Source organism: Octopus bimaculoides, chromosome 10 (genome assembly GCF_046866305.1).
Source record: "Octopus bimaculoides isolate indiv1 chromosome 10, ASM4686630v1, whole genome shotgun sequence".
Lineage (NCBI taxonomy): Eukaryota > Metazoa > Mollusca > Cephalopoda > Octopoda > Octopodidae > Octopus > Octopus bimaculoides.
The window spans coordinates 54,050,281-54,070,032 of record NC_142937.1 but is presented as its reverse complement, the minus strand read 5'-3'; the positions used below and the strand labels follow the sequence as shown (position 1 = coordinate 54,070,032).

The following is a 19,752-nucleotide window of genomic DNA, read 5'->3' as shown; positions in this document are numbered from 1 at the left end:
AATTTGTTTTGTGCCAAAGATTTTTACAGGTTCTGCAATTTATTTCTCTCCTAGTGATCTGCCATAATTTTCCAACAGGGGTAAAATTAGACTACCCAAACTCCAAAATAGTCAATTTTATGATCATCATAGAAAAATGTTTCTTAAATTACCAGAATAAACAGCTTCCACACTATTATCTGTTAGAGGAACCAATATGCAAACTTCCTACAACATCACTCAACCTGCTACAAATAGTAACTAATCTCTTTTTCAAATGCCATCCAACTTGTTCCTTTAACATCTATTTTTCCATGCTGGTACCAGTTGAACAAGTACTTATGTGAAACATTTCACAGCTTGGTTCTTTTGATCACCAACCCTTAATTGTTTTTCAAGTAAAGGATTTTTCATTCCATTAAACTTCAAAAACATATTGCTACAAAACATGGTTTACAGGGAATGTAAGCAAGACATCAATTTTGAGGTGTTTTTTTTTCCAGCTCAGCTGATTTTGTATGAAGTGGAAATGACATTCATGCTTTTACACACACACACACACACACACACACACACACACACACACACTCTGTCATCTCCCTTGTATAAATCAGCTGAGGGGTTTGATGATCTTACAAAGATGAAATTTGAAGTAAATTGTTAATATTTAAAATGTTTTTATTAAAATAAATCTATATAAATCTGAAATTGTTTTACTTATATATCTGTATATATATATATATATATTTAACTTTAGTCCGTTAGCCTGGTGTCACAGAGATCCCAAACAACCAACAGTGTTTGTTCTAAACCAAAAACCAAGGTGTATCCCCCGACTACAGCTCAAGCACCAATTCCACTAGTCTCTGCTGGGCCAACTCGAATGTCCAAGGACCACTCTGTAGACCCACCCACCACCCTTGCCAAGAGGCCATCTGGCAAGAAGACCCCCAATGATTTCATATTTGGAAAAGTTATTGGGGAAGGATCCTTTTCAACCGTAAGTTATCCTTTTCAATACATTTAAGATTTCAGTGTTGCTTGTCATTTGACAAATCTATATTACCATGACATGTATTCACATTTCTCTGCTAGTGCACATAACCTCTGATATGTTCACATTCATTCTTGCAGATACTTATACTTGCTTCATACCTTGAAGATCCACATAAAAAGAAAAACTCTATCACTTCTATTTTTCTCTTCTAAAATGTGAGTAGCTATGTGGCCCTTCTACACCAAGAAATCTGTTCTTCTCTGGCCCCTTCTCTTAGGTCTCGTAATCTAGCAAACTGTGTGGTAGCCTCACTAGTGCTGGTAGCATGAAAATAACACCCAGTACACACTCTATAGTTGGTATAAGGAAGGGCATCCAGCCATAGAAACCATGCCAAAGTAGACATTGAAGTAGGATGCAATCCTTGGACTCATAGGATCCTGTGAAGCCATTTGACTGATGCCAGCATGGAACACGGATGATTGATGCAGCTTTGCAATGGTTAAATGCTGGACTTAGCGGACTGCTTTCAAATATTTACTCAGTTACCTCAACATTGTATTTTTTACTGAAGCACAACTGACCAGAATCTACTTTATCTAGCAATTCTTTGAACCCTCTCACTCTGTCACGACCTTACAAAAGCTGAGCTTCTAATTAACTCTTCAGTTGAAAGCATTTTTTTCATGAATCTTTATTCTTTGCTTGTTAGTCGAAGATGGTACAGTGGTATTGATTAAATATTTTACAGTAGTTGGCTATGATTATCACGTATACCTGACAATGGTTCCATATTTTACATCTCTTCACCTATTAGCTCTTCCTTTAGAAATCACTGTCCTTAATATTCTGTAAACCACTATATGTCTTCCAAAAATATTTTATAAGCCCCACATATCAGATTCAGCCTTTTCTCCTTACTACTACTACAACACCTATAACTTGAATGTTACTTATCAACAACACCTCCCTTTTGTAAAGACATCACTTCCAGCAAAAATGAAGTCCCTCCTACATAAAATATGCATTTTTTTTTTTTGGTGGTAGTGGGAGTGATATTTCTATTTTTGCAATTTTATGTTGCTAAAACTGTAAAAGGAATTAAAATTTCTAGTAATGAAGTTGATTGAATGGCCGGTGGGTGGGAGTGCTATTGTTTCTGTGACTTGTTGGAGACAATGAAATATTGGTAGTAAAAGAGGGAGAGGTATCAATAGACATAGAAATATTGATATCACATAGACAAAAGATTGACATGAAGGTTCTAGTAACAGACAAGAAAATGAGTCAAATAGATGTATAACATAGATATGGATCATAATGGAAACTGAAAGAGATGACTTAGAACAGGGATGATCAGGCAGACAGGCAAGATTAGGACTGGCACGTGCACATGATTGCACTAATTTAACTTACTACAATACATTCTTTGTTTTGTATTTTTTTGTTATCCTCTGTAGCAGCCAGGAAGCAAGTTTTATAAACTTATCTCTTCTTTACTCAAACCACTTGATTGAAATTCACTTCGTCTATAGTTTATATGCAAAAAGTGTAGTTAGGTGTTATTTTTTAACTCTTGGAATGATGGATGGCCATTATTCAATGCTACATTTAACTAATGGTCTGACATAGGTCAAAAATTGATGGTTAAACAGTTTGGATTAGGAATGTATGCCACATAAACATTATCAGATTTACTTATTGATGGTGCATAACATTTAAGTTCAGCTCCAATTGATCCTCTACGCAGACATTACCATGACCACTATTATCTTTATCTGGAGTGTATATACATACATACTGTATCAGATGTAATGCCATAATATTTATGGTTCAGTTACAAAATCCTTTATCATGACAAGAGCTTCATAGCTGAAATGAATGAAAAAAATACATATACAATGTACCCAGTGCAAACTATGGATACATAATAGGTGCAGCAGTATCACAGGAAGATTAACAGAGAAAGTTGTCTTTGTGTGTGGCAGATATGCAGGTACAATAAACACTAGGAATGTGCAGAAAATGGACTCCCTGAAATGTCCTTAGAAGTTGTAGATAGTTTCCATTATCTAGGTGGCCAAGTTAGTTGTGGAGGAGAAAGCTCTGTGAATGTAGTTGGTAGAATAAGAATGGGCTGTGCAAAGATTAGAGAGCTGCTACCTTTGTTGGTAACAAATGGCCTCTCTCTCAGAGTGAAAGGCAGATTGTATGATGCCTGTGTACAAACAGCTATGCTACATGGTAGTGAGACATGAGCTGTGACTACAGAGGACATACGAAGGCTTAAAAGAAATGAGTCCAGCATGCTCCACTCAATGGATAATGTCAGTGTGCATGTATGACAAAGTGTGATTTGACAGAAAAATTGGGTATACGAAGCACCAGATTGGTGTGCAAGAGAGAAGACTGCACTGGTATGATCATGTGATGTTATGGATGAGTACAGCTGCATAAAGAAGTACCGATCTCTAACTGTAGAGGGAACATATGGAAGGAGTAGACCCAGGAAGACAGGACAAAGTGCTGAGAAAGGATCTTCAGATGCTTAGCCTCACTGAAAAGATGACAAGGGACTGAGATTTCTGGAAATTTACTGTGCCTGAGGAGACCTGTCAAGCTAAATAAAATTATGTCCTTCTATACATACAGGCATGTTCCTCTGTCAGCTGAGAGATCCCTGTTCTGTGGGCTCATGGGTGCTGGTGCCACATTAGAGGCACCCAGTACACTCCATAAAATGATTGATGTTAGGAAAGTGATCCAGCCATAGAAACCATGACGAGATTAGTATTTCATACTTTTGGAAAACAGAAAAAGTGTCTAGGCCTTACCTAATGGGTGCAATTGGAAATGATTTAAAGTCACAAACACTCAGACAATTATTGTCATAGAGAGCTATATTGGGATAATTGGAGACAAGGGAAATAACTAAATAGATGAAGGGGTGGGATATAGTTGTTATTTGCCCTTAAAGGAGTATGGATGTATAACTGAAAATTGAATTTCATGAAACATATTCCATATTTCCTAATTTGGTTCTCTTCAATACATGTAAATGACTAACTTTCCAGTGATTATAGGAATTTTTTGACAGTTGTTTTGGTTCCACAATTCTAATTTCCAGGCCTCTCATGCATTACAGAATATTTATATCTAGGAGCTACATCTTTCTTTGGAAAGATGATTTTAGAAATGCAAAAAAATGTACTTTTTGTGGTTGTCATTTTGAAATACTGTTTATTGTTGGCAATTTTGAAAATTACTTGGAAAGATGGAAATATATCTTCTCTGGAAGGTTTGGATGAATGCGTATCCATACCTCCATCTCTACATAATTCAACCACCAACTAAAAAATTATTTACTTCTCAAAAATTTATGGCATCACCATAATTTTATGTACATGTAGGGCCATTCTGTAATGGTATCTCTCTCCGACTTTTTTTAATTTTTTGAACTTCTGATAGGACTTGGATTCTGGTGTGCAAATTGCAGACCAAAGAGCTATTGTAGGGTCACTTGTACATGCAGGTTTGCATGTGTTATCAAAGAACAAAGTAGCTGTTCGTTGTTTAGCCAGATGTAGCAGCAAGTCACAAGTTCTGTGTTGGATATGATGGCTACTGCTGCTCTTGCCAGATAGAAAATATTTCAGGGTAAACCTACTTTATTAGGTTTACTAGAAGGTGGGACCTCCTCCAGCAGTTTCTTAACACTAAACTCATTGATTATTGTCCCTATGATTTGTTGAGTAACTTCCTCTTTCACAAAATCTCACTTATTGCCCTTAAGGGCATTAGTTCAGCACTCTTAATAGATCCCTTTTATACGGTGATATCTCATATGACCATGTTACAACCCCTTCATATATCAAGTCATCCCATTAATAATGTCCGAAATGTCAAATGGTATTGATTGATACTCATGAATTTAGAAGCCTTTTAATTAGCATAATTTCTTTTTACAGAATAATCTGACTGAATTAATTACTAATATTAACCCCTCAAAGATGAACGTATTGAAGGAGCATTTAAGGCACATAATGCAAGTTCAAAAAGGGAAACAGTGCTGCAGAAACAATCTAAAATATCTATTTCTACAATGAAAGAAGTTGCAGATGTTTTGCAGAGTTCAAAAATGGTGATTTCAGCCTAAGAGAGAGGCCACAAATACAACGCCCTGTTGAATTTGAGGATTAGCTTCTTTTGTCAGAGCTTCAGAAGGATAATGCTGTGTCAGTTGAAGAATTCGCAAGCAAGCTCAATTCAAACCATTCAACTGTTCACTGGCATCTTCAGCAGCTTGGAAAGGTGCCCAAACTCAGAAAATGGGTTCCCCATGGTTTGACGGAAGCCAACTAAGAATCACGAGTGGACATACGCTCATCTCTTCGCTCTCGTGAACGTATTGCACCATTTTTGGACAGATTAGTGACTGTTGATGAAAAATAGATTTTTTATGAAAATGTTAAGCAATTCAGGCAATGTCTTAGTTGTAGAGTACAAGCCAAGTCACAACCTAAAAAAGGACACCATGCAAAAATGATTCTTTGTTTCGCAGGATTGTACTGGAGTCCTCCACTTTGAGCTGCTACCAGCTAACGCAACAATTACTGCCCACACCTATTACTAACAATTAGAGCATTTGGATGCTGCTCTGAGGGGAAAAAGCCTGTATTGGTGAATCATAAGGGTGTGGGGTTTCATCATGATAATGCACAAATTACATCAGAAAAAAATCGAGAACTTGGCTAGGAAAAAATCTCTCACCTGCCTTATTCCCTCAACCTCACTCCTGATTACCATATATTTTGAAGCCTAAAGAATCATTTAGATGGATTAGTACTCCAAAGGCCCAAAGAGGTTGAAACTGACTTCTCTTCTTTCTCATCAAAACCAAATGAGTTTTTCACCAATGGAATTTTAAAAAACTGATGACTAGATGGAAGGAAGTCATCGATTATGATGGGAATTATATATCAGGATTAAATTCTAATAAAACATAAAATTAGATCACTTTATAACTAATTTCAATTTTACTTTTATATCTTCAGGTATATTTGGCCAAGGAGATCAACACAGAAAAAGAATATGCAAGTATGTTCATATAATGCCTATATTTAATAAAATGGTGTTACTTTTTTGTGTATGTTTTGAAATATTTTCTATAATGAGTTAAAAAAATTGATGGCTGCTTGCTTTGGCATTTCCCTAAACAGATAAATGTTTGGGGATGATTCCCTGCCACCACAAATATACAGGATGGTAGATTGTAGAATCAAAGGATCATTATTTTATTTGTTGAGTCTGGAGGAAGAAGTATTATCCAGTTCTCGTGAGTTTGATACCATTAATGCTGTTTATACTGATAACTGGAAAAGATTCCAGAGAGCTGATGTTCTGGGGAGAAAGGACTGGGCATAATAGTTTGTGGGAATCAAAGGTGTAGGGTACACCAAGATTAACAAGTAGATCCTGGGTGCCTGAAGTGTGGAGAAATGAGACCAGCCATAACATGGAACAGTTATCTTTATAGTAATGATAGAAAAGACAGAAGAAACTGCATTCTTATGGGTCAGAGGCTGGAATAAATCTTGGCTAGTGATTGGATGAGATGAATGACACTTCTCTGGATGCGATCCAGGATGTTTTTAGCAGCAGCATGGTGCCAGTTGTGGGCATCACTTGAGTCTTGTAGAATATCAGCCACTGATAACTTAAAATGTTTTCTGGCCCTGCAGAGAAAAACCAGTTTTTCAGAAGTGGTCCTAGCTATTCTAAGGATCTTCTTTTTGCCAGAAGAGATTTTCAATGGTTGTGAAGCCCAGCATTTAGAGAGTGACTGTAAGGGATCTAGCTAAATACTGTTCATGGTTAGTTGGGAGAAAGTGGTGCAGTGGTGTTTTTTGTTATGAGTAGTGCTTAAATTATCTTTTTTTTTTTTTTTAATGCTAAAAGAAATAAGGTTGGTATGACCCCACAGTGGGGTTCTCTCAAGGTCTTTGTTTATGGAATCTATGAAGGTTTGGTGTAGATGATTGAGGCATGTAAGGTTATATCTGCTTAAGTGGAGGAGGAGTGTAAGGTCATGTCCTTGTTGGATGTGGTAGCAGGTTAGTCATTGATGTAGAGAAGGAAGAAAACAAGAAACAAAAAAGAGAATGCTTTACATGGTCTGGTCTAGTTTGCTGTTTATCTTATTGAGGCTGTTGAAATAAGTTTAATGTAATCCTCAGTGTTGATTTGTGTGTTCATACTCCAACTGAAATTCCTAGAAAGATAGAATAAACCATCAAATATACTGTGATATGTTGTCTTTAGGGTTCATTTACAGATTTGTTACAAGGTGATGTTAAAAAGTTTCAGCAAAAAAAAACTTATTTACCTTAATTTTAACATCATCTCCTTTGAAATAGTCACCTTGCGCAGCAATTCACTGGTCCCAGTGTTCCTGCCACTTTTGAAATCCAGCCTGGAATTCGTTTTCCATAAACAAGTCAAGGACTGCTTGCTATTCACTCTGGATTTTGACAACTGTGTTAAAGCTGCAACTTTTGAGTTGCATTTTCATCTTGGAGAAGAAATGGAAGTCCACATGCTAAATCTGGCAAATAGTGTGCCTGCGAAAGCAATATCATGTGGTTTTTGGCGAGAAATTCACGAGTGAGGAGAGCTCAGAGACTGGGTGCATTGTTGTGAGGAATCCAATTCTTTGCGTTCCACAGATCCAGTCACTTTCACCAAATATCCTTGGTCAAATGCTTCAAAATGTCACAGTAGAAATCTCAGTTGATGGTCTGATCCTGAGGGACAAATCCTCGATGCACAATTCCAAGGGTGACACTTGTGGCAGGTCTTCTAGATTGCTTGTCATCTTCCAGGGATGTTGTTCTGCTTTTGAAGTACCCGTGCCATTCAAAACATTGTGTACGACCCATTGCCTCATTACTGTACGCTTGCCAAAGCATACTCGATGTCTCTGTAGCAAACTTCCCAAGTTTAATGCAAAATTTCACATTGGCTTTCTGTTCCTGTCCATCACAAAATTGCAGATTACAACATACACGTGATCACAACTTGTGAAGTAAACACAGTGATGTAATTCAGCACACTGCCTTATGAAAGCCATTGCTAGCTCTCACTGCATGTGCAACAGTGTGCCATTTGTTGACGCACCACAGGATTAGTCCTGCGATTTTTTGATACCACCTAGCACAGTTAGCATAGTGTCCATGTTTTCCTAATACTATTTTGAATTTAGATTGCTAAACAGATTGTCAACTGCTATGGTGCATTGGAGCCTGTCACTAAATAAAATACTTGATTTTTTTCAAATATTTATATTGCTATTATCTGAATTCCTGGCATGCTATTAGTGTACCATTCCCTTTAAGTGTGAACTGTTGGTCAGTTAACAGCTAGCTTGTACTGCAGTCAGACTGCAGTTGCACTGTGTTGACAGACCTAGTATAATGATTGAGATTTATGTTTGTTAACGTGTGGTGGTGTGGGTGGTCTCTTAATCTATTGTGACTCTCACAAGCTGTTACAGTTTCTCTATAACTTTATTATTAATTTATTCTCTACATATTTAAGTTCATATAATTCAATGTTCTTGCACATACACGTGGGTGTGTGTGCATTTTATATTGTCTAGACTGACTTTGGCATAGATTCTCGTGGCAAACTAGTTTTATTTTTGTCATCAATAGACTCTTAGTTGCTCAATATAGAGACCAGTGGCACATTACATTTTATAGACTTGCTGGACGTCTTTCACTATAACCCTGAGCTGCTTGTTGCCCTATTCTTCCCTCCTCTTTGTTAAATGTGCTGACATCTAGAATTGAATTCAAGTTGCTTTACTTTCAAGGTATAAACACCTCCCACTTTTGCAGTAAGCTATTTAACTATGTTGGATGTATGTAAGACACTAGACACTAATATATTGTGGAAATGAAATGGTGAGTGCCACTGAAGGTGAAGTTACACCGTTACTGATGGCTTTCGTGTTTAAATGAAACTAAGGTAATAATTTAACATATTTTAAGTTTCAGTCTGGAGGCAGTCTGTTGCAACCATTTCGAAATGTCTCTCACTTCTTTTATAACCCTCATGTCCCTTTCCCTTGTTCATTGTTGCTAGTTTCAGTTACAGAATATTGATCTCACCCACTTATTTACTCACCCTCGTTGCCACTCAGTCTAACAATAAAGGTGATGTAGACATGAAGAAGCCCATAATGTCTTGAACTCCAAAAAACAAATAGTTGTTTGACAAGCAGGAAGTGTGGTTTTGTCTGAGAACATTTAGCAGGTCTGTTGATAGATTCTATATTGCTTCTTCACTGTCTCCATATAAAATATGGTTTATAACCACTGCAGTGACATGTTCCCATCAAATGATTTCACTAAAATTTTTCTAATTTAGAAAGTTATATCAAGTGTGCTATTGTAGCAGCCAGATAGCTTCAATAATATGGAAACTTATGTTCCAAGCCTTAGGACACTATTTTAAAAACTAAAATGTAAAGAACAAGAGCTATAAGGATGGTCAAATGCTAAAAAAAAAAATGTTCCAGTTTCTCTGAATTTTTGAATTGATAAATTTAAACAATGTAAAGGTGATAATGTAGGTGTGATTCTTGTAGAGAATGAAAAGCAATCAAGAAAATTTGAGATGTGGAAAGAACTTTCACTCAACCAATATTTCTGACACTTATAAAGTTTCAAATTTTGTCCATTCGATATCTTATATTGATTTTTATTCTTCTAAGTCTGTTTTTTTTTTTTTTTTTTTTGATTTGGTAATTATATTTTGTTTTCCTTTTCAGTCAAAGTGTTGGAGAAAAAGCACATCCTACGAGAGAAAAAAACGCAATATGTTATGAGAGAAAAAGAAGTGTTGGCCAGAATCAACCATCCATTTTTTATACGGTTGTACTATACCTTTCAAGACACTGACAGATTATGTATCCTTCAATAATGTGATAACCCTAGCTACTACTTCTTGCGATATAGTTATTGTTTCATGAATCCATCCTCTCTCTCTACATTTTCACTTCTCTAATTTCTCAACATTCCCTCTAATGTACATTACTCCATTGAAATAACGATGATGCCTGTTATCTACTTTGATTGGCTAACTTTTCTAGTTCTTTTTGTACCATTAATCATAATTCTCATTTGTCATCTCTTCTATCTTCCATTATCTCATCACTCTGTTTTACACAATCCATTACTTCTCACTATCTTTCTTACCATTCCTTTATAATGATTCTGACCCTGGGCTTCATCTTACTGACATGTTATAGTATCTTTTTACTTGCTTCAACCTCCAATAGTCTTGTACTTTTTGTCTCCTAAGGAAACTTGTTCAGTTATGCCAAAGGCAATCCATGAAGTTTCTCCAAAATAAATAGATGCAACATAACAATGTAAAAGATTTTTAAGTGTCAAATGACCATTTAATCATAGAAAATATCTAACACACAGTTACTAACACATAGTTAAACATTAAGAAACTTATTCATTAAATTGACTTTGTTTTTTAAACCTTTTCAAAAATATTTAGTTCTTTCTTTCCAATTGATGGTTTTGTCATTCTATATTGTGTGAGGTTTATAAAAATTTTGGGCCAGTAAAATCAGAACCAACACTTGTACTATTATTAATGTAGGAGAGAGTGAGAGATATAAACATAAATTTTCATTGATTGTTCATGTATGTCTACATATCTCAGAAGAAAGAAATAAAGATTACTTCATATATGTGATCCTTATTTCTTTCTTTTTATGACCTGTTAGGTTTTATTTAACCTAACCTAATACAATAGTGCTACTTATTTCATCTTTGTGTTGCAAGACAGTGTGTGAGAGAGAATCATGATGTCGTAGGAGAGAAATGTGTCTGCATGGATGATGGTTCACTTGCATTAAACGAGGCTGCAAAGTGAGAGGTTTGGAGACGCCACTATGAAAGGTAGCTAAATAAAGAGACTGAATGGGAGAAAGAGAGTCTGCCGAATGCCAACCCAACAGAGGGACCAGCTATCTGAATTGACAATATCTTGGTAGATAAAGCAATTAAGGGTATGAAGACGGGGAAAGCCCCCAGCCCATCAGGAATCACCGCAGAGATGCTCAAAATATCTGGCAGTGTCAGCTATAGTCTAGTCACTTATATAGTTAACTAGGTGATACATAAAGAAATCATACCCACTGACTGGTGTAGCAGCACCATAGTCAACTGCTACAAAGGTAAAGGTGACTCTTTAGATACAAATAATTACAGAGGTATCAAGTTGTTGGATCAGGTAATGAAGGTCACCGAGATGGTCATAACCCAACTAATTAGGGAGAGAGTCAGTCTGGTAAGACAGCTGCAGGATAAATACCTAGCCAAAGATAAACCTCTGTACCTGGCTTTCGTTGACATGGAGAAAGCCTTTGACAGGGTCCCCTGATCCCTTATCTGGTGGTCAATGAGGAAACTAGGGATACATGAATGGTTAGTGAGAGCTGTGCGAGCTATGTACAGAGACGCTGTCAGTAAGGTGAGTGTTGGCAACGAGTACAGTGAAGAATTCCGGGTAGGGGTACGGGTCCAAGGATCAATCCTCAGCCCTCTCTTATTCATCATAGTCCTCCAGGCAATAACAGAAGAATTCAAGATAGAATGCCCCTGGGAGCTCCTCTATGCTGATGACCTTGCTCTAATTGCTGTGTTACTATCAGAACTAGAAAAAGTTTCAGGTGTGGAAGCAAGGATTAGAATCGAAGGGCCTTAGAGTCAACTTAGCTAAAACCAAAGTCTTAATAAGTAGGAAGGCAAACAAACCACAGATCCCTTCAGGTAGATGGCCGTGCTCAATCTGTAGAAAAGGCGTAGGTAAAAACTCCATAAGATGTACCCAGTGTAAGCTATGGTCACATAAGAGGTGCAGCAATATCAAAGGAAGGCTGACTGGGAAGATAGTTTTTGTGTGTGGTAAATGCTCAGGTGCTATAAACATTGAAAATGTGCAGAGAACAGCTTCTGTCACATTCCAGGGAGAAAAACTACATGTAGTTAATAGCTTCTGTTACCTAGGGGACCAAGTCAGTAGCAGGGGTAGATGCTCTGAAAGTGTAGCTGCTAGAATAAGAATAGCCTGGGCAAAGTTCAGACAGCTCCTACCTCTGCTGGTGACAAAGGGCCTCAGAGTAAAAGGTAGACTGTATGATACATGTACGAACAACCATGCTACATGACAGTGAAACATGGGCCATGATTGCTGAGGACATGCATAAGCTTGCAAGGGATGAAGCCAGTATGCACCTCTGGATGTGTAATGTCAATGTGCATACACGACAGAGTGTAAGCGCCCTGAGAGAAAAGTTGGATTTAAGAAGCATCAGTTGTGGTGTGTAAGAGAGACAACTGCGCTGGTATGGTCGTGTGTTGCGAATGAATGAGGACAGCTGTGTGAAAAAGTATCACACTCTAGCAGTTCAGGGAACCTGTAGAAGAGGTAGACCCAGGAGAACCTGGGATAAGCTGGTGAAGCACGACCTTCGAACATTGGGCCATACCGAGGCAATGAATAGTGACTGAGACCTTTGACAATATGCTGTGCTTGAGAAGACCCAACAAGCCAAGTGAGACCATGGCTTATGCCAGTGAGTGTAGCCAGCCCACTTATGAGTACCCCTCATTCATTGGACAATAAACTTTGCTTGCAAAGACCTATTGAGGCAAGTGAAATCAAAATCGCTGACGTGACCGATGACAGTACCACCTGATTGGCACTCATGCCAGTGGAACGTTAAAAGCAGACCTGAGCTTGACCGTTGACAAGGCTGCAGATTGGCTCCCATGCCGATGGCACGTAAAAAGCACCATTCAAGCGTGATCGTTGTAAGCATCGCTTCATTGGCACGTGAGAAACAGCATTTGAGCATGGTTGTTGCCATTGCCGCCAGACTGGTTCCTGTGCAGGTAACATGTAAAAAATACCTTTTGAGTGTGGTCATTGCCAGAACCGCCTGACTGGTCCTTGTGTCAATGGCATGTAAAAGCACCCACTACACTCTCGGAGTGGTTGGTGTTAGGAAGGGCATCCAGCTGTAGAAACTTTGCCAGATCAGATTGGAGTCAGGTACAGCCTTCTGGCTCACCTGTCCTCAGTCATATCGCTCAACCCATGCCAGCATGGAAAGCAGATGATGATGAGTACTATGGGTATGAGTGAAAAATATACTTGATCAAGTTTGAATCCAGAAATCCAGAAATCAGAGCCAACAAACAAGAAGCTAGTTAAGAAGTCATTTTAATAAAAGATTACAAAGTAAACCCTTAAAATTCTCTGACTAGGATGCCAGTTTATTCCATTTGGCATTTCCAGGTGATCTGATAGTAACTAACAAACTGAGGTGTATAGATGTTACAACCTACATATACAATGAAAGCTTAAAGAGGATTTGAAATAGAGACCTTTGAACTTGGATTTCAATAATCCATTCAGCTGTTTGGTCTAGTTGTTTAATGGTGATAAAACATTACATCTTTGATTCAGTATATGATCATTAATCAGGAACTTTTCTATGGAAAGAATATCTTTTATTGTAAAAGCATCTATTGAATGCATTATATACACTGCTTGGACAGTAAATATGGAAAAGACATTGTGGTGTGTGTGCACATGCCAATCACTTAATGCATAAAGAAGTGCCAATCACTTGAAATGGATGGAAGGTGTGGAAGAGGGAGACCCAGGAAAACATGGGCCAAAATATTGAAGGCCAATCTTAAAACACTGAGCCTTAAAAATAAGGTGACAGAGGGCTGGTGTAGTGCATTGCTGTACTCAAGAATACCCACAACAACAGAATTGAGATCCTAAAACCAAGGTGCCATGTAAAAAACTGGTACTGGTGCTGTGTAAAAAGCACCAAGTATACAATGTAAAGTGACTGGCTTTAGGAAGGGGTTCCAGTTGTAGAAACCAAGCCAAAACAGACTATGGAACCTGGTGTGGCCCTTGGCCTTGCCAGCTTCTGTCAAGCCCCCAACCCATTCCAGCATGGAAGACTGACATTAAATTATGATCACACACATACATGCTGATGTGGCTGTGTGCTTAAGAAGCTTGTTTCCTAACTATGCAGTCTTGGGTTCTGCTCTATTGTGTGACACCTTTCATGTATTTTACTAGAGCCCCAGACCAACCAAAGTCTAGTGAGTGGATTTATTTGGTGGAAACTGTGCCCCTGTCTAACATTACAAGGATGATTGTTTGTTTCCAGCCTTCTATGCAAAACATGTCTAGCTAGCTATGGGAAAATATTTTCTTACATGGAAGCAAGTAGGGATTGGAGACAGGAACAGCATCCAGTTAAGAAAGTCTGCCTTAAATCTTGTCTGACCCATGCTTGCATGGAAAAGTAGACTTTGAAAGATTATCATGATATACACCATAATTGTATACACACACATCAGATTTAAATTGTTTAAATTCTTGAATTTAAGTAATCTACAATAATCTTCCTTAATTTTACTCTAGATTTTGTTCTCAGCTATGCTCGTAGAGGAGAACTATTGGATTACTTGCGGAAATTATCCTCATTTGATGAGAAAAGCACTTGCTTCTACTCAGCAGAGATTGTCACTGCACTGGAATATCTTAATGGTTTAGGGATCATTCACAGGTTTGTTTATATTCTATATTTGTGTGTATTGTATTCCATGCAAGAATATAGAAATCCATAACTTTGTCAGTCTCTTCTTGGAATTGTTGAATGAAAAGCTTACAAAATCAATTTGCCTGCCTCCCCTCCCCCTATACTTTCTTGCCGCCTTCACCTACCCACATCCCTGTCCCTACTCAATTCTACCCACCTCATACCTTTGAGGGTCCACCTGACACATGGTTTCATCTCTTTACAGTTACATCAAATCACTTTCACCCTCTTTTCTAAAATGTGTTTTAGTCATGTAAGGTCCTGTAAGCAAGAAACCTGTTCTGCTTTGGATCTTTCTCTCATCTTTACTCATCTCCTAATGTAAAGCTGTGTAGTGACTTCATTTACACTGGTAACATGAAAAAAGCACTCAATATATACTGTAAAGTGAGTGGCATTAGGAAGGGTATCCAGTTACAGAAACCATTCCAAAGCAGATACTGGAGCATATTGCAATCCTTGGGCCCATCAGATTCTGTCAAACGATCCAATACATGCCAGCATGAAAAACAGACATTACATGATGACATTGGTGATGATACTTGTTTAATATCATGGACATTAAATGATTGTTTGACATTAATATTTTCACAATTTCTTGCAATTTTACTTCCGCTTTTGTTGATGCAAGTTTTCTGAAGATGGGGTTGCATAACTGAATGAAGTCTGCAAAAGATTTAAAAAGAGAAAGAAAAAAAATCTACATAAACTTATAAACCTATTGAAATACTAAGAATATAATTTTTCTACCTCTCAATCACTTTGGTGCACTATCATAATGAGGTGTCTTATTTCTGGATATGTACTTGGATATCCCAAGCTAGATTCATACTAGAAAACTTTGATAGATTAAAAAGTTATCTTCTCCTTTTTCAACTTTGGTATAAAACAACAAATTTCTGAAGCATTGAACTGTCTATTTCAAAGTACTTAAACTACTCATTATTTTATTGACTTAAGAGGTTAAAAACCCTTTGTAGGGTTTGAACATAAAATGTAAAAGAACATAACTAGATGTAAATGGTATTTTGTCTGATAGCTGTCATTTCGACTATGGAAATACATTCTACAACATTAAGGAATAAATATAAAAATATACAATGTTATCGCATCATCCCGTTTCCTTTGAATTAAAGCACATTACAAAATTTATCATTCCAATGTTTTCTGTTAGAGACCTGATACAAATCTTTAAGGATTATATATTTACCTGTGGTAACAAAGACTACTTAATTTCTAAATGTAAAGAGGCCTAATTAATTCATTAAGATATTTTTCTATACAAGATCTTACATGTGCCAGTGTTTCATTTATATACATTCGTATCTACACACACATACAAGGGATGTTCCATGTTTAAAGCAGTAGCTTTAAGTAAGTTCTAGAGGGGAAAAAATGAATCTGATAGACTTATGAAACACTTAAGGGTGTATGTGTGTTAAATTGTCATTATTTTAAATATCAACAAAACATATGCTGATGGGAAGACTCTACACTAAGAGTAAAATCCAATTTATTGTAAATTTTGTAAAGACTTAAGGTTTTGCCAAATACATTGTTCAACCACATAGGTTTCAGGTTCAGTCCCATTCATGGTACTTTGGACAAGTATTTTCTATAGCCCAGGTTAACCAAAGCCTTATGAGCAGATATGGTTGACAGAAACTGTAGCCCATCATATATGTGTAATTGTGTGTGTGTCTGGGTGAGTGTTTAGGTGTGCTTGTTTTAATATTGCACAATTGTTGCAAACAAGCATCATTTTGATTCCAGCAGATCCTTTACTTCTAATCTTCTGTGAAAGCATGTCCAGCCCTTGGGAAATATTACTTTGCTTGGAAACTGGTGATAATTGGTGTCAGGAAGGGTATCCAGCCATAGAAAACCTGCCTTGGCAAATTCCATCTGATCTATGCAAGCATGAAAGTAGACATTAAACTGCTGTTGATCTAATCTAGTTAAAGTTAGAATGTGGTTTAGGATAGGAAGTATTGTACATATTGATATGGATGAATGTGTTGACAGTAAGGATGTAACAGTTAAAGAAACGTAATGGTTTGGTTGAACCAAACCATATCTATTCTGGATATGAAAGGTACTCCATTGTAATTGGTTCTAATCACATCATATTGAGAAAGGTAGTTCTCATCAGTGCTTAATCTGACAAGTACTAATTTAGTCGCTATTTGAAATATTCAGCCCATGTAATCATTTCAGCAAGTGTAGGTTGTCAAGCCAATAAAGGTATTAGTCAACTAGCCAAAGGATCAACATTAGTCTTATCATTGATATTGCAATTTTAAATAAGCTAACATACTCCTAATCTTTCCACCTAACTCAAAATTGGTACCACAGGCATTGTTGCTCACCAGTGCATGTTATGGCGCTATGCTGGTTCATTACTTTATACTAGTGGGGTTCATTCTGCAAATATTTGCTGAAATAAACCAGTATCCTTTCTAGAAGATTTATTTCCCATCCATTTAATGCTAAAGTTTAGTGCAGACACTACTAATTGTTGTGGTCAAGATAGCTTTAGTATATCTTGTTAGGCCTACTTGCTTTTTGTAGAGAGAATTTAAAAAAAAAAACAGTCAGTGGAATTATTTTACTTTCTGTGATATTTTGTTTTAATATTTTAGGGATTTGAAACCTGAAAATATATTACTTAATGAAAAAATGCATATACAGATCACAGACTTTGGATCAGCTAAAATCTTAGGGAAGGATGAGAATGTAGATAAAGAAGATACCAACACAGGTAAATGTGAATTATTATTGTTGTCACTTGTCTAGAATGAACAGAAACAAACAAGATTGTTCTAGTCAGTGCTTGTCTTCTGAATGTTATATAATGTTGGAATAGAGCAAGGATTTTACTGCTATTATGATGTTTAATGTTTGTCTGCCAATTTAAATTTGATTTGTTTTTTTTTTGGTGGAAGGTATTTCTGAATTCACATCCTACCAAGGAAGATTTTAGTCTTTCAGATTCAGTAATATGGAATGGTAAATATATTGAAACTTCTTGTGACCAAAGAAACCATATTGCAATAATTACAGACAAAAATCATTTTATTTTTCTAGATGGCAGCAAGGAGAACCGCCATTCTCAGCGCCGGAAGTCTTTTGTTGGCACTGCTCAATATGTGTCACCTGAAGTACTTACCAGCAGGAGTACAAGCAGGTGAGTTATTTTTAAAATGTTATAGGGTTTAGTTCCAGGCACTGTGGACAGCAAGTGTCTTCCACTATGGCACTGGTTGGACCAATGGTTTATGAGTGAAACTGATGGCAAAAAGCTGTATGGAAACCTATTGTGTGTAGAAGTTTGAAATGCACACACACCTGACACATGCAAGCATACAAAAATGACCACAAAATGATGTGTGTTACCCTCTGCATGTTGGCATTGTGTGTTTTAAGATGTAAAACAATGTCATCGCTTTGATGCTCTCAGGTTTGGCTGTTGTAAAGTTCATGTAAAAGTCAAGCTTGGAAATGGCTATAGACTGACATGAAGGGCAGCAACAGGTGTGTGTATACGTATGACTGCACGCGTGCATGTGGATGTGTGTGCATACATATGGGTGTATGTGTGTGCACATATGGATATATATATATATATATATATATATATATATATATATATATATATATATATATATCCATATGTTCAAAATATCTTGGCAATGACAAATGACCAAAACCTTTCCAATATTTTGTGTTTGAGAAGACCCATCAAGCCAAGTGAAATCAGTTGTAGCAGATACTGGTGTCACGCAAACTGGCACATAAAAGCACCCATTACACTCTCAGAGTGGTTGGTGTTAGGAAGAGCATCCAGCCATAGAAACCATGCCAAATTGTAGTGGAGTCTGGTGCAGCCCCTCAACTTACCAGCCCTGATCAAACTGTCCAACCCATGCCAGCATGGAGAACAGACACTAAATGATGATGATGATGATTTATATGTATGTGTATACATGTGTCTATGCATGCATACATCAACACTGCTTAGCATGCATGGGTTGAATGGTTTGACAGGAGCTGGCCAGCTGCCCAGGCTCTATGTCTGTTTTTGCCCTTCCTAACCCCAACCACTTTACAGAGTGTAGTGGATGCTTTTACACACCACTAGTATGGGTGCTTTTTATGTGGCACCAACACCCATGAGCCCACGAGTTTAGGAATGCTCAGCTGGAGAAGGATGCAGGGACAGGTCTGTATGCAATGACAACCATGCTTTTACTTAGTTTGGCATGTTTCCTCAAGCACAACAAACCGCCAGGTTTCTCGGTCTCATGTCATCCCCTCTGTGAGGCCCAACATCTGAAGATGCTTCCTCACTACTTTGTCCCACAGCTTCCTGGGTTTACCCCTTCCACATGTTCCCTCTTTATGCAACTGTCTTCATATGCATTACATGACCATACCAGCACAGTCTTCTCTCTTGCACACTACATCTGATACCTTGTATACCTTGTTTTTCTTTCGAGTCACTTACACTGTCATATATGCACACTGACATTACCCATCCAGCAGAACATACAGGCTTCATTTCTTTCAAGCCTTCACATATCCTCAGTCATAGTCTATTTCACTGCAATGTAGCATAGCTGTTCATATAAGGGCATCATATAATCTGCCTTTCACTCTGAGGGAGAGGCTCTTTGTTACTAACTTCACCTAGCCTATTATTCTGGCAGCTATGATTTCAGAACAACCTCCCCCACTATTAACTTGGTCACCTAAGTTACAGAAATTGTCTACTACTTCTAGGGATCCTTCCTGACATAGGAAGTCTATTTTTTGTTTATTCCTGATATTTAATATACCTGCACATCTGCTACATGTAAAGACTATTTTTTTTGTTAGTCTTCCAGTGATATCACTGCATCTCTTATGTGTCCATAGCTTGCACTGAGTAAACTGTATGGAGTCTCTCCTGACATCCTTTCTGCATATCAAGCAGGGCCATCTCCTTTAAAGGATCGGTGATTTGTACATTATAACTTGGAGGACTATGATAAACAAGAGAGGGCTAAGATCCAAT

General features: G+C 37.4%; 1 protein-coding gene across 1 annotated transcript in view; it reads left to right on the top strand.

The window, feature by feature from the left end:
- The first annotated feature begins 720 nt into the window (after positions 1-720).
- Positions 721-19,752, top strand: part of LOC106872777 (3-phosphoinositide-dependent protein kinase 1) — a 60,652-nt gene continuing 41,620 nt past the window's right edge. Inside the window, exons 1-6 of the mRNA XM_089358643.1 lie at positions 721-979; positions 6,031-6,073; positions 9,810-9,947; positions 14,519-14,663; positions 17,339-17,457; positions 17,784-17,883. Coding sequence (XP_089214769.1) covers positions 863-979; positions 6,031-6,073; positions 9,810-9,947; positions 14,519-14,663; positions 17,339-17,457; positions 17,784-17,883 — 662 coding nt within the window. The 5' untranslated portion in view covers positions 721-862. The remainder of the gene's footprint in view (positions 980-6,030; positions 6,074-9,809; positions 9,948-14,518; positions 14,664-17,338; positions 17,458-17,783; positions 17,884-19,752) is intronic.